Below are 12,315 nucleotides of genomic sequence, written 5' to 3' on the forward strand. Positions count from 1 at the left end.
CCAATTTGAAATCATTAATTTGTGTTTGTGTGTGCTTGGATTTCTTCACATTTTCGAGTCAGATCGGGTATCAGGATCATGATCCAATTTGGCCAACCTGATTGGGGTTAGGCTCTTCATCCGAAACCGATCCAAACCTAATTTTTTTGGATCGCATTGGGTGGTTGGATTGGTTCTCATTGGGTCATTTGCCCACCCTTAGTGGTAAACATCACTAACCATTAATTGAAAAATGAATTGTTAGCATTTTTAGAAGTACTTTTTATTAAAAATCATAAAATTAATTAGTTTTACTATCACAAGCAAACTACAAAGTGTTTGTTAAATATTTTGACAATTGAATTACAAAAAAGTCTTGAGCACTCTTAGAGCACTACAAATTTTTCATTCACTCATTACCACATATATGTTTCAACCAATCATAATTATATACATAAGTATTAAATGGATAAGAATAAATACTCTAAGAATATTATAGGGAGATTGCCAATTTTTCCCCTACAATAATCAACATATACCATTTTTCTCCCTGTTGTTTTTATTCCCCCTTGACGGCATAAGTTTACAATATTACCCTTATTTTCAACTACTCTTTTATTTTCATTTATTATAAATTAAATAATCACATGAATAGAAACTAAATAAAAAATGAAGCATTAAAAATAAGAAATATATGTTTTGATATGAGAAAAAAATTAATAATAAAATTTTTTTCTTGTACTTATTTATTTTGTGAAAATTTTCTTATAATAAATATATAAGAAAGTTATTATAAAATGATAAAAAACTTATTATAAGAAAATTTGAATGACAAATAAAAATTTATTATAAGATAAATAATAAAATAGTTTACCTATACTTTTTACATTTAATTTTAAAATATTACAAAATGTTTATTATAAGAAAATGTTCACAAAATAAATAATTACAAGAAAAAAATTTATTATTAATTTTTTTACTCATATCAAAACATATATTTCTTATTTTTAATACTTAATTTTTTATTTAGTTCTATTCATGTAATTTATTTAATTTAAAATAAATGTAAATAAAAGAGTAATTAAAAATAAGGGTAATATTGTAAACTTATGTTTATCAAGGAGATTTTTTGCCATTATAAAAACAGTAATGGGATAAATAGTATATGTTAATTACTGTAGGGGGAAAAGTGGCAATCCCCCAATATTATAATCTTCTCGTGAGTTACACAAAACCAAAATGATTGAGTTTAGTTCACCATTACAAAGATTGTTATGTTTTCCAGTTAAATTTGGAAAAGTAAAACCTGAAATGTGTAAGACACTTGTTCGTCCTCTAGACTAAACTCATCTGTGAGGTTAAGGCTTGATTCAACATATAAAGTGAGGTCATAAGGATTCTGCTCCTCTTCTCAATATTCTTGCGGGGGTCAGTTGCGGTTTTTTGTCAATTGGATTTTTTCTCATTTTCTTTAAAAATATAAAGGCCAATGTATATTCGTGTTGTTTTTATACCTTATCAGGGACTGACTTGTGGAACACGACAGTCTCAAAGACATAAGTGACAAGAAAGAAGCCCAATATATATAGACCCTGGACCATTCGCACCCATTTGAAACTTAAGTTTGGATTTTTTAGACTTAGACCATGGGCCACTTGTACGGCCTAGGTTGGGCAGAGTAGGAACCATAGTATAAGTAAACAAATCTTACGGCCACCAATTAAAAAGAAATTATCGTGGGTTACTGCATTTACTAAACGAAAATTGGAATGAGTTAGAATTAAAATGGATAGGGATTGAAATAGGTTGAAATTAGAATAGAGAATAGGAATAAAAACTAAGAGCATTTTCAAAAGTCTCTATAAATTTTATTCTTTAAATATTTATTTGCTTACTTATGTGGCAAATAGAAGGGTGAAAAAATATGATATTCTCTAAAAGATTTTTTAAATAAAAATAAGTTAATATTATTTTAATCAAATAATTATTTTTTTAAAGGAAAAGTTAATATAAATTAAAACACTTCTGTCTTTTTCTTCAGTAAAAAGTAATAAAATATAAACTGAAGAGGGAGAAAGCAACTCTCTAAATTGGAAGAGAGAGAATCATTTTTTATTTAAAGAATTTTAATTGGAGTGTTTTTTAGAGCTTTAAATATTGATGTGGCTCTTCAAATAAATAATAAAATCGTATTTAAGGAGTCTTTTAGTGATGCTCTAAGTTGTTTACTTGAACTGAAAAAATCAGAAGCAAAATGAATTGAATTATCATTAATGTGTTTACTTTATCTTGAAATCAGAATCGTAATAAGTTACATTGTAATAAATTATTAAAAAGTACTTAATGAACTACTGTCATAATTATTATTTTTTATATTAATTATAGTGATTATTTATTCAAAAATTATTATTATTGTTATTATTATTATTATATCAATATATTAATTAATAATATTATTAATAAATTGATTATAATAATTATATTAACAATTATTATAATAATATATTAATTAATCATAATAAATTTTTTGAATTAAGGACAAAATAGGTTTTTTGATTTTGTTGGGGGGGGGGGGGGGGGGGGAGCAAAATAGTCATTCATGGAAATGAGAGACTCATTCCCACCTCCCCTTAGAAATCAATCTCTCATTCTCATTTCCAAATAAGGGTGGGCCTCACGATTTCGGTTTTGATTCTCAACTCTATTTTGCGAAATAAACGTTGTCAATGATTTCAACTCTGGATTTCGATTCCCCAATTCAGAAAATAAACATACCATAAGTTACAAAGTACCGATGATAGTCTCTATGTTGTTAATATATATAAGTTTTCTTCTTTTACATAATGCGAAGACTTGGGTGTTTGAGTCAATTTGATAATGCTATGCTTTAGAAACAATCAGTTGTAAAGATAATCAATTAAACGTTTGATAAAATTTAGTTTTAAAAGTACCGTTAGTTTTAAAAATAATAGTATGTGTTCAATAAAATCTTGTTGTTAAACTGTTGTAAGAATGTAAATAATTGAATTTGGCATGATGATAAATAAAATTTATTTACACAATTAGAAACATGTATATATGAATTTTTTTTATTATGTACATATAATAATTGCTAATAGAAATAATTTTTTTTATTATTAATTTTTTTATCTCAGCATAGTTGGAATAATAATAATAATAATATAAAATTAATAATATAAAATATTTATTTTTATTAGCAATAATAATAATAATATCTTTAAAGTTAATTATTTTAGTTCTCAATTAATGAGGATAATTTTAGACTCTTTTAATGTATACGAGGATATATATAGAATTGTACTAAATATAAAATTGATTTTCAAAATCAGATTTTGAAAAACTACTCATTTCTTACTTTTGAAAATCTAATTTTCTAATGTATCGAACATTAAAACTAACTTTTAAGTTTTTAAAATCACTTTTGATCAAGCAATCCCAAATAATGTTGGAATCTTATGGTTAGTCAAACTTATTTGGGAAACAATATAATTATCCTTATTGTATTTATATATTTTAGTGGGATTCTTTCCTAAAGAGTTTAGGTATCTATTTTGTAAATTATTTTTTAATGTGGGATTAAAAGTGGCATTCATAGGAATTATATTGGAAACAAATCAATATGTGAAGAGCAAGACAGTTTAGAGGTTGTTTGTTAAATATCTGAAGTCTGAAATTTTATTAATTTCATATATTTTCTAAAATATGCCTATTTGTTTTTTGGAACTTATGTCTGATTTTCAGACATTTACATCTGAATAGAAAAATAAACTTTTGTGACTTATATCTGATGGAAAAAGGTCTGAACGACAAGTAAATATTATATTCCAAAAATATCTCTGTAAAATAACTTATTTCCTAAACTATAAAATCTAATTCTCTTTTTTTGTTTTAATTTAAAAGGACATAAATATCAAATAACAAAGTTTAAGATGTTTTATATTATAAAAACAAACAAGATGTCACTTATATTCAGATATTTAAAAAAGAAAAATAAATATGTCATTCAGATTTTCATATTTAGACTCATTCAGACTTTAAAAAAATTCAGACTTATTTAAATTTCAGATAAAAAAACAAACGCTACCTTAGAATAGGAAACCATTTGAAGACACTGGAAGCAAGGCAGATTTGAAATTTGGAAGGATGCACGCATATATCGGAAATTGCTTTAAACATGCACGGATGATTTACGTGCATTATTCATGCCTTATGAGTGGAGGACGGTTAATTGGATGCCTAAATTTGAGAAGTGTGGGTGCCTTATGGCAAGTCGGTTATTGGGCTTATTATTTATAAGGCATTCTGTGTGGCGTTTACAAGATGTTGCAGAATCGACATCTTACGAGATAGTGGCTTATTATTATTTACGAGAGAAAGCGGTCAAGAGCAGTATGTGCAGCCTTCTTTATTTCAGAGGAAGCAGAATAACGACAGTTCATTTGTAGCTTTTAGTGTAGCTTTTCGTTGATATTTCATGTTTAGCTTTTCATCATAGCTTTGTCACCCTAAATCACCCAAACGCATCCTTAGTTAATTAACTCTTCAAGATCAACTAAAGGATTTCACATTGAGGTTGGAGATAAGAAAGTGGTGTTCACTAAGTTAATTCAACTAAGTAGATTCAACCAAATAGTAGTAAAAGTAAGAGAGAGTTTGAAATTGTTTAAAGTTCCAATAAGTTGTAATCTTTGGATACTTAGAGAATGCTTATTCTCTGTGCATGACAATCGCTTATTCTCTGGTCATGACCTCATAGACTTACGATTGTTATCTGAACCATAAAAAAAATCCTCTGCATGCTTTACTTTTTGCAATTTATTATTTGTAGCAAATTAAAAAATTTTGGTCAGGATGAACAATAATATGATCAATGTTATGAATAATGATTGTAATCAGTGACTCAAGATAGTAATTGTGAGTAGTATTTTCTCAAAATTAATTTAGTTTAATTAATTTAGATGTTTAATAATTAGCCTACATCTATAAAATAGATATAAAACTTCCTTACACATAAAACTCCAAAACTTAATCCAATGTTCACTGTTTGGGGTATAGAAATATAGTCATTAGATATCGATGTTGTGAAGGTAATATTAAACATTGAGGAGAAATTTAGCTAGTCACATGTGCAAGCGCGACCACTACTCTGTGAGGAGACCAGAATTGGGTCGTTCGATCCTGAGGCCTTGGTTTAGTACTCGGATTGTTGAACTCCACTTAGGAGTTCGTTTGTAACGTCTAAGCACGTCTCGCCACAACATTTAAGCATGATCGGACGTTATAACTGCAACTCAATAACTATACAGAAACAAATACATTAACTCTTAATTTAAGTGGTGCATTCAATTTGGTAACGGCCGTCCATTGAAGAACAAGCAATATTCACGGTTGTCTATAAGAACTCGGAAAGATCCTGAAAAAATGGACCTTTTTTTTGGGCTGATAGGAGATCTGATAAAAAGAAAACCCAGTAAAAAATACTTTAGATCACGAGTGGTGTGACATTACTATTCTTCAAAATACGGCACCCCCTAACAGTTTTCTATTGTTGCAGATAAAAAGAAGCATCATCGCGATTCTAATTCTAACAGAGTAGCAAGTGGCAGTTTCCCATCAAAATAAATTCAAGTGTCGATGAAGTAACTTGGTTGCCATCGTTAGCTCAACTAGATTTTGACATCAACATTCACTTTAATAATAATACCCATCCGCAGTAAGGTAAAAATGAGGCGGAGCTGATGGATAAGATTGGTGTTATTCGTTATTAAAAGATGAAGTTAACGGACATGAGTAGGTCGGTGTAAGCTGTATGGTCGTTTAAAAACTGTGCATAAACACCGATTGGGTGGTGCTTATGAGAGCCTTTTGGCGCTCAACCGATGATAAAGAATTAAGGTGCTAAATATGGCGATAACGACAATGACAATACTGATCAGCTCAACACATGCATCTTTCTAGCTAGTGTGGTCCATTAAATTTTGTTTCAATCGATTTTTACAAGCTACTTTATTCTGCACAAACAGTTCAATCTTTACAAATGCTTGAAAAGAGTTTCTGCACTTGAAGCTTTCAACTAACTATCATCGCTCATATACTTTATGCTACCCCAAACGAATGCAACAATTAAACCCACCTTCTATCTTTGTTGTTGGTGGGTGGTGGCAGCTGAAAGATGAATATATTAAATAAAGACGAAAAAAAAAAACCTTTATTTGCTGCTGTGTTCTGTGCGTGCGAATCAGTGACGGGATGGTATGCGATGGAGTAATGCTGCACTTTGACTATAAGCTTTTTAATTGTCAAAGGGATTGGCCAATCAGAATTAAAAGAAAACAATCAAGAACTTGAGTAACCATTGATAATATTTCTTGTCCTAATCATATTAAACAGGTGTTAATAGACTTGAGCGCTGAATCTTATTTAATTATGGGATTTATAAGTAATCATGGTGCCAAATCTTTTTCAAATGTTGACATTAATTGTAAAAATATCAATTTTCATGAAGATTAATAAATTAACGGGGCCAAAAACCTTAAAAGTATCATAAAAAAATTCTTCAAATATGATTTTATTATTTATTTAAAGAGTCACATCAATATTTAAAATTTTAAAAAATATTTCAATTAAGATTCTTCAAATAAGAAATAATTATATATCTTCAATTTTGTAGAGTTATTTTCTCACTCTTTAATTAATTTATTATTAGAGAGAGAGATAAATGTTTTAATTACCATTTTTTTGAAAAAAATTATTTAATTAAAATAATATTAACTTTTATTTGAAGAGCTTTTGGAGAATACCATATTTTTTCACTATTTTTTTGCTACATAAGTAAGTAAATAGATATTTAAATAGTAAAATTAATATAACATTTTGGAAATACTCTCAACTTTCTTTCATTTCTATTATCCTACAACATCTAACCTTTATATTTTCCTATTTGCAGATCAATTCATACAATAAATAAATCATCCTAGATTGGAGTTCAATTTACATAAACATATCACTGAAATTAAACTGAACTAAAGGATTTGTATAATCTTTTGGAGGGCATTAATTTATGGAAATAGCCAAAATGAGGGTCAATTTATAAAGTAGCTCGTTATTTTTTATACTTCGATAACAAAAACATATAAAAAAATAAGTAAATAATATGTTGTACTAGACATTCAATCGGTAAATCGAAAAATAGATCGTCTACTAGTAGTTCATAAGATAGGCTTTTGATGTATCGATTATTTGTCATTAGCTTACTAATTTTTTATCTAGGATGGCAGATTCTTTTAGGGATACTTGTAGTCAAAAATGTATTTTTGGCTACTAAAGATAAAAAAGGACAATTTTTATAAATCACCGACCCTAATTTAGGCTATGTTCATAATTTTCTCAAGATTTTGGGTGTGACTACCAGAAGTTTAATCTGAAAACCAAATTGCACGAATGACATGATAAATTGAAATGAATTTTGTTGATATAATAATAATCAGATGACGATTGGTGTTTGGAGAGAAAGCACAGATCCAAATCTAATGTACAGAGCATCCAAAGACAGCTAGTGCAAAAATTGAATAATATATATATTTATACATAAAGACGGATGTAGGACCCACGACACATTGACGTGGGCCAATGAAGTAAAGACGTGTAGGAAACCGAGGGCGTGTGAGTGGTGGAGACTTGACCTGGTCAAGTTAGTGGCGGAAGGCGGAAGCGGATGAGTCATGCTCAGTCCTGACTTGCTCTTAAATTTCGAGCTCCCCACCACCGCTAGAGACAGCGACTGATTGGACTTGTTTCTTTTGTTTTGCTCACCCCCTGCCTCGTTGTCATTTTCCAACATCATTTACTTTCTTCTATTTGCCAATTTACCCTGTTTATACCCTCTTTAGTGGATTGGGATAATCTCCCACAGCTACATGTGTGGAGTGGATTTTTAATTTAAGAATACGATTACGTGGGAGTTTATTTATGGTAGAGTAAGAATGTCGATCACATTCGTAAAGTAATAAATAATAAATAATTTATTATTTATTATTTATTATTTTACGTGCGTGGCTGAGTTCGTATTCCACCGTAAGTAAACTCTAACATAAACAAATCCTTAATTTAATAATGATATGATGCTAATTAAGTATTATATTCAAATTATATGTATGTGTTATGTTATATGTTATAGATATAATGTGCTTGTACCCCCTGCTGGTTAGAAAATCGAACGCAAGCATTGGATATTTGGACCCATTGCGTATTTATTAATATAGTGATTAACGGCTTTTAAATGACCAAGGAAATTGAGTTTTATAGGTTTGAAATCGATAGCTTAATCCAATTTTTAGTGAAATGAATATATGGATATTTGATTAGACCAAATTTATTAGAATCATATTTATCTATCTTAAATATGAGAAAATAAAATGTTATAATTAGTCTAATTAAATTGACATCCTTTAATTTTTATGTTTTCTCAAATAAGAATCTAGTTTAGTAAAGTAGTAGAGTGACCTCTATTGAAAAAAATATAGTAATATTGAATTTTAGAAAATAAAAAAAGGTGCTCTTACATCCTCATCCATTATATATTTATTCTTTATATTTACCCATATCTGATTTTTCAATTAAAAATAAGAAATTTTATTAAACAGGAAAAGAAGAGAAAGAATAATGTTCAATTACAAAACAACAAAGTGGGAAATTTTTAAAAATCTTTATTAAAAAATTTATAAATAAGGACACATGGAGTATCCTACTAAATATATAATGAGCATGCAACTTCGATGTTTACCAAACAATCTGCAACTTAATTACCCTCTTGGTAAATATAATAATAATAATAATAATTCACACTATTAATCTTTTTCTTACAGTCAAGGTTTATACAATAAATATCATTATACCCAATATTTCTTTAAATTTTAACTGGCATAATAGCTATTATAATAAAACAAACTATCCATCTTATATAGAAGGATACTTTGAATGATTAGTCGTGTCATTTAGTTTAAAAATGTGCCTCAGGTATTTCAAGCTAAAATAGATAAAATTTTATTATAATTTTTTTTGTTGATAGAAAAACTTTGTTACAAATTTTGCAAGAAATGATGAAGAATTTAGGACCCATATGTTATTATCCTAATTTGAAACATGAGTTTCTACCCTCGAGAGAATTTCAACTCTCTGTCACAAGGCAAGAAAGGGCATTAAAGTAAACTAGATCTTAGCTTACGTGCACTTATGCTGCACTTAATATAAGCCAGCAAGCTCGTTGGTCTCAAAGGGAAAAAAGGGGGAAAAAATAGGGGAATAAACTCTCTTCATATCCACTTCCACTTCCTCTTCCTCTTCTTCTTGTCCGCTTTGCTTCTCCAAACTTCAAACTTCACACTTCTCCTGAAACCTCTCACGAAACACTCTTTCAAATCCTTATATTCTGAGTGATGGGTATGAGCAGCCGCTGCTCCCACACATCTCACATAACCGAGATCATAATCACCAGCTTCTTTCGTCATAAGTCTTAAATTAAATTTCTTCTCGACTGTTGAATCATCGCATCATCTTTAGCGATGGCTGCTTAAAAGATTAAGAATATTAGTTTTAAGTTAAATGGCGGGTGGGAGGATGTATAATCAAAATAGTTCTAGTGGTGGTGGTACTTCAAGTCTGTCCTTTCTGATTCAAAGCCAAAAGGGTTCTTGCTCTAACTCTCAGAATCTTGATGCTTCGTTCCTCTCTGGCCCTTCTCCTTCTCCTTTTCTTGGTAATTTTTTTTTTCCTCCCCCCGCTTCTGCTTTGTCTGGATTTGTGTGCTTTCTTTTATGTGTGTACTTCGTACTAGGTAGATCCTTTTATGTGTTTCATTTTTCTTTGCAGAAAATTGGATTCTTATTAGTACAGAAAAATATGAAAGTTTACACCTGATTGTTTGCTTGTTTAGATGGAAAGCTGTTTCCTAATGAGTGCTCTGTGAAAGTCAAAATTTTTATGTGACTTTCGGAAGATATGATTGCCTCTTTACTACCGATTTCTATGATTATTGGCAACTCTGTTATAGGAACATTGCATACCTTTATTGAATGGGAAAAATATGATGTGTTTAAACGTAAAGGCTTCTGAATTTTAATGACGTCTTTAATAAATTCAGGACCAAGATCCATGGTGAGCTTTGAAGATGTGCACTTAGCAAATGGATCCAATAACAGGCCATTTTTCCGCCCATTTGATCGTGATGAAAATGGGGATGAGGACTTGGATGAGTACTTTCATCAACCTGAAAAGAAAAGACGGCTCACGGTTGATCAAGTCCAGTTTCTTGAAAAAAGCTTCGAGGTAGAGAACAAGCTTGAACCCGAAAGGAAAATTCAACTGGCAAAAGACCTTGGCTTGCAGCCTAGACAGGTTGCGATTTGGTTCCAAAACCGCCGGGCTCGTTGGAAGACTAAACAGCTCGAGAAGGATTACGATGTATTGCAAAACAGCTATAATAGCCTTAAGGCCGATTATGACAATCTCTTCAAGGAGAAAGAAAAGCTAAAAGCTGAGGTAAATTTTGTCTCTCAGATTTCGCTGAATTTGTTGTGGCTAAATTGCTCTGATTTTGCCTCCTGGGCCTCATTGAACCATAGTCACCCGAATTTTGACTAATAATACGAGATATGAATTGATGTTTCATGGGTGTAGTTTCACAACCCCATATAAACGTTTAAACAGAACTGCGTTGAATTTTGATTGTGCTTGTGTGTTTTGTTCAGGTTCTTACGCTCACAGACAAGCTGCAGGTCAAAGAGAAAGAGGGTAAAAACACAGAATTGCCTGTAGTAAACAAGACATTGTCACAAGAACCACCACAAATTTCAGAACCTGTTGCTGATTCTGCTGCCTCAGAGGGTGAAGTATGCAAAGCCTCAGTTGTGGCTTGTAAGCAAGAAGATATAAGTTCAGCCAAAAGTGATATATTTGATTCGGATAGCCCAAATTACACGGATGGGGTTCACTCTTCACTCCTAGAAACTTGTGATTCATCTTATGTGTTTGAACCTGAACAGTCCGATTTATCACAAGATGAAGATGATAGCTTGAGCAAGAATGTCCTGTTGCCTCCATACGTCTTCCCAAAGCTTGAAGAAACTGAATACTCGGACCCGCCCACGAATTCCTGTAACTTCGGATTCCCCATTGAAGATCACGCCTTTTGGTCATGGTCCTTCTGATCATGAATCCTTGGTATATAAGTTTATCTTGCCTGTGTCTTTCTTTGTTTTTTTAAAAAGCATGTTAGAATTGTAAGTTAGGAATAAGAAATAAATTCAATCAATGGCACCCTAATGCAAAATTGGTGGTGGATTTTGATTGCTGTTGAAAGAGAAAAATGGTGGCTTTGCCCCGTCTGTAATTTTTGTTCTTGTAGGAGTTTCTTGAGTGTTGAATGGAACTTCTTGTTCAGAATGTAATTAAATAATATCTTTTATTTGAAAAAAAAAATTATTTGGATACATAATTCTAGTCCCTGTGCTGCGCAAAGCTCTGGTCTGAATGCAAGTCATTGCAGGGTTTAATTTTTTTACATCACCATTACTTCATGTTACGTTGATTAATTAATATCATTTTAGTGTGCAATTGACGGAGGGTGCATAATCGTAATCTCAAAAACTAGGTTCTTTTCGTGAGGATTAGTGAAAATGAAATGTGAAGGCAAAATTAGTGAAGAGTTGGAACCAGATCACATATCTTTAACAATAGTGGCTGCTGTTGCTAGTATATAATTCACTAATCACTACGCTCTTTGAAGCCTACAGAAAAGACTTCCAAGAGAGGCTTGATGTTAATGAGCAAATCATATTGTTTAGGGAACGTATTAATTCAAAATCAATCTCTTTTCTTTAAAGAATCGACAAGAAGGAAGCTTTGAGCTTCAGATCGAGTAGGCGCAGTTCCATGTTAGCCAATGCTCCGTGGGAAAATTCCAATCCAAATTAATGATTGATTATTTCGATCACATCAAATGAACGTCACTCTGGGGTCCCATTCAACAAAATTTGGAAGACAGCCTCATCCACAGGATGGTCCATATTGATGGTGATGTTCTCAATCTGTTTTACAAAAAAAAAAAAAAAAAAAACTTTGATCTTACCCATAAATGGGGCAACTGCCAGGCAGTTTTTTGATAAATTGACAGTAAAAGTTAGAAATTAAGCAATCGAAAAAGAATCTATAGCCACTTCAGCGGTTCTTTAGGCTCTTTTTTTTTTTTTTTGGTTTAAATCAAATTTTCATACGGCAGCGTCGTGCAAACGTCTCCATTACATAACATCTGGTGTGATC

At 30.8% G+C, this 12,315-nt stretch overlaps 1 protein-coding gene across 1 annotated transcript; it reads left to right on the forward strand.

The window, feature by feature from the left end:
- The first annotated feature begins 9,263 nt into the window (after nucleotides 1–9,263).
- LOC102608037 (homeobox-leucine zipper protein HAT5) lies at nucleotides 9,264–11,491 on the forward strand. The gene is made up of 3 exons (XM_006476596.4): nucleotides 9,264–9,754; nucleotides 10,139–10,536; nucleotides 10,746–11,491. The coding sequence occupies exons 1-3, from the start codon at nucleotides 9,601–9,603 to the stop codon at nucleotides 11,202–11,204; spliced, it is 1,011 nt and encodes a 336-aa protein (XP_006476659.2). The 5' UTR covers nucleotides 9,264–9,600; the 3' UTR covers nucleotides 11,205–11,491.
- Nucleotides 11,492–12,315: the final 824 nt, after the last annotated feature.

This window comes from Citrus sinensis, chromosome 3 (genome assembly GCF_022201045.2).
Source record: "Citrus sinensis cultivar Valencia sweet orange chromosome 3, DVS_A1.0, whole genome shotgun sequence".
Lineage (NCBI taxonomy): Eukaryota > Viridiplantae > Streptophyta > Magnoliopsida > Sapindales > Rutaceae > Citrus > Citrus sinensis.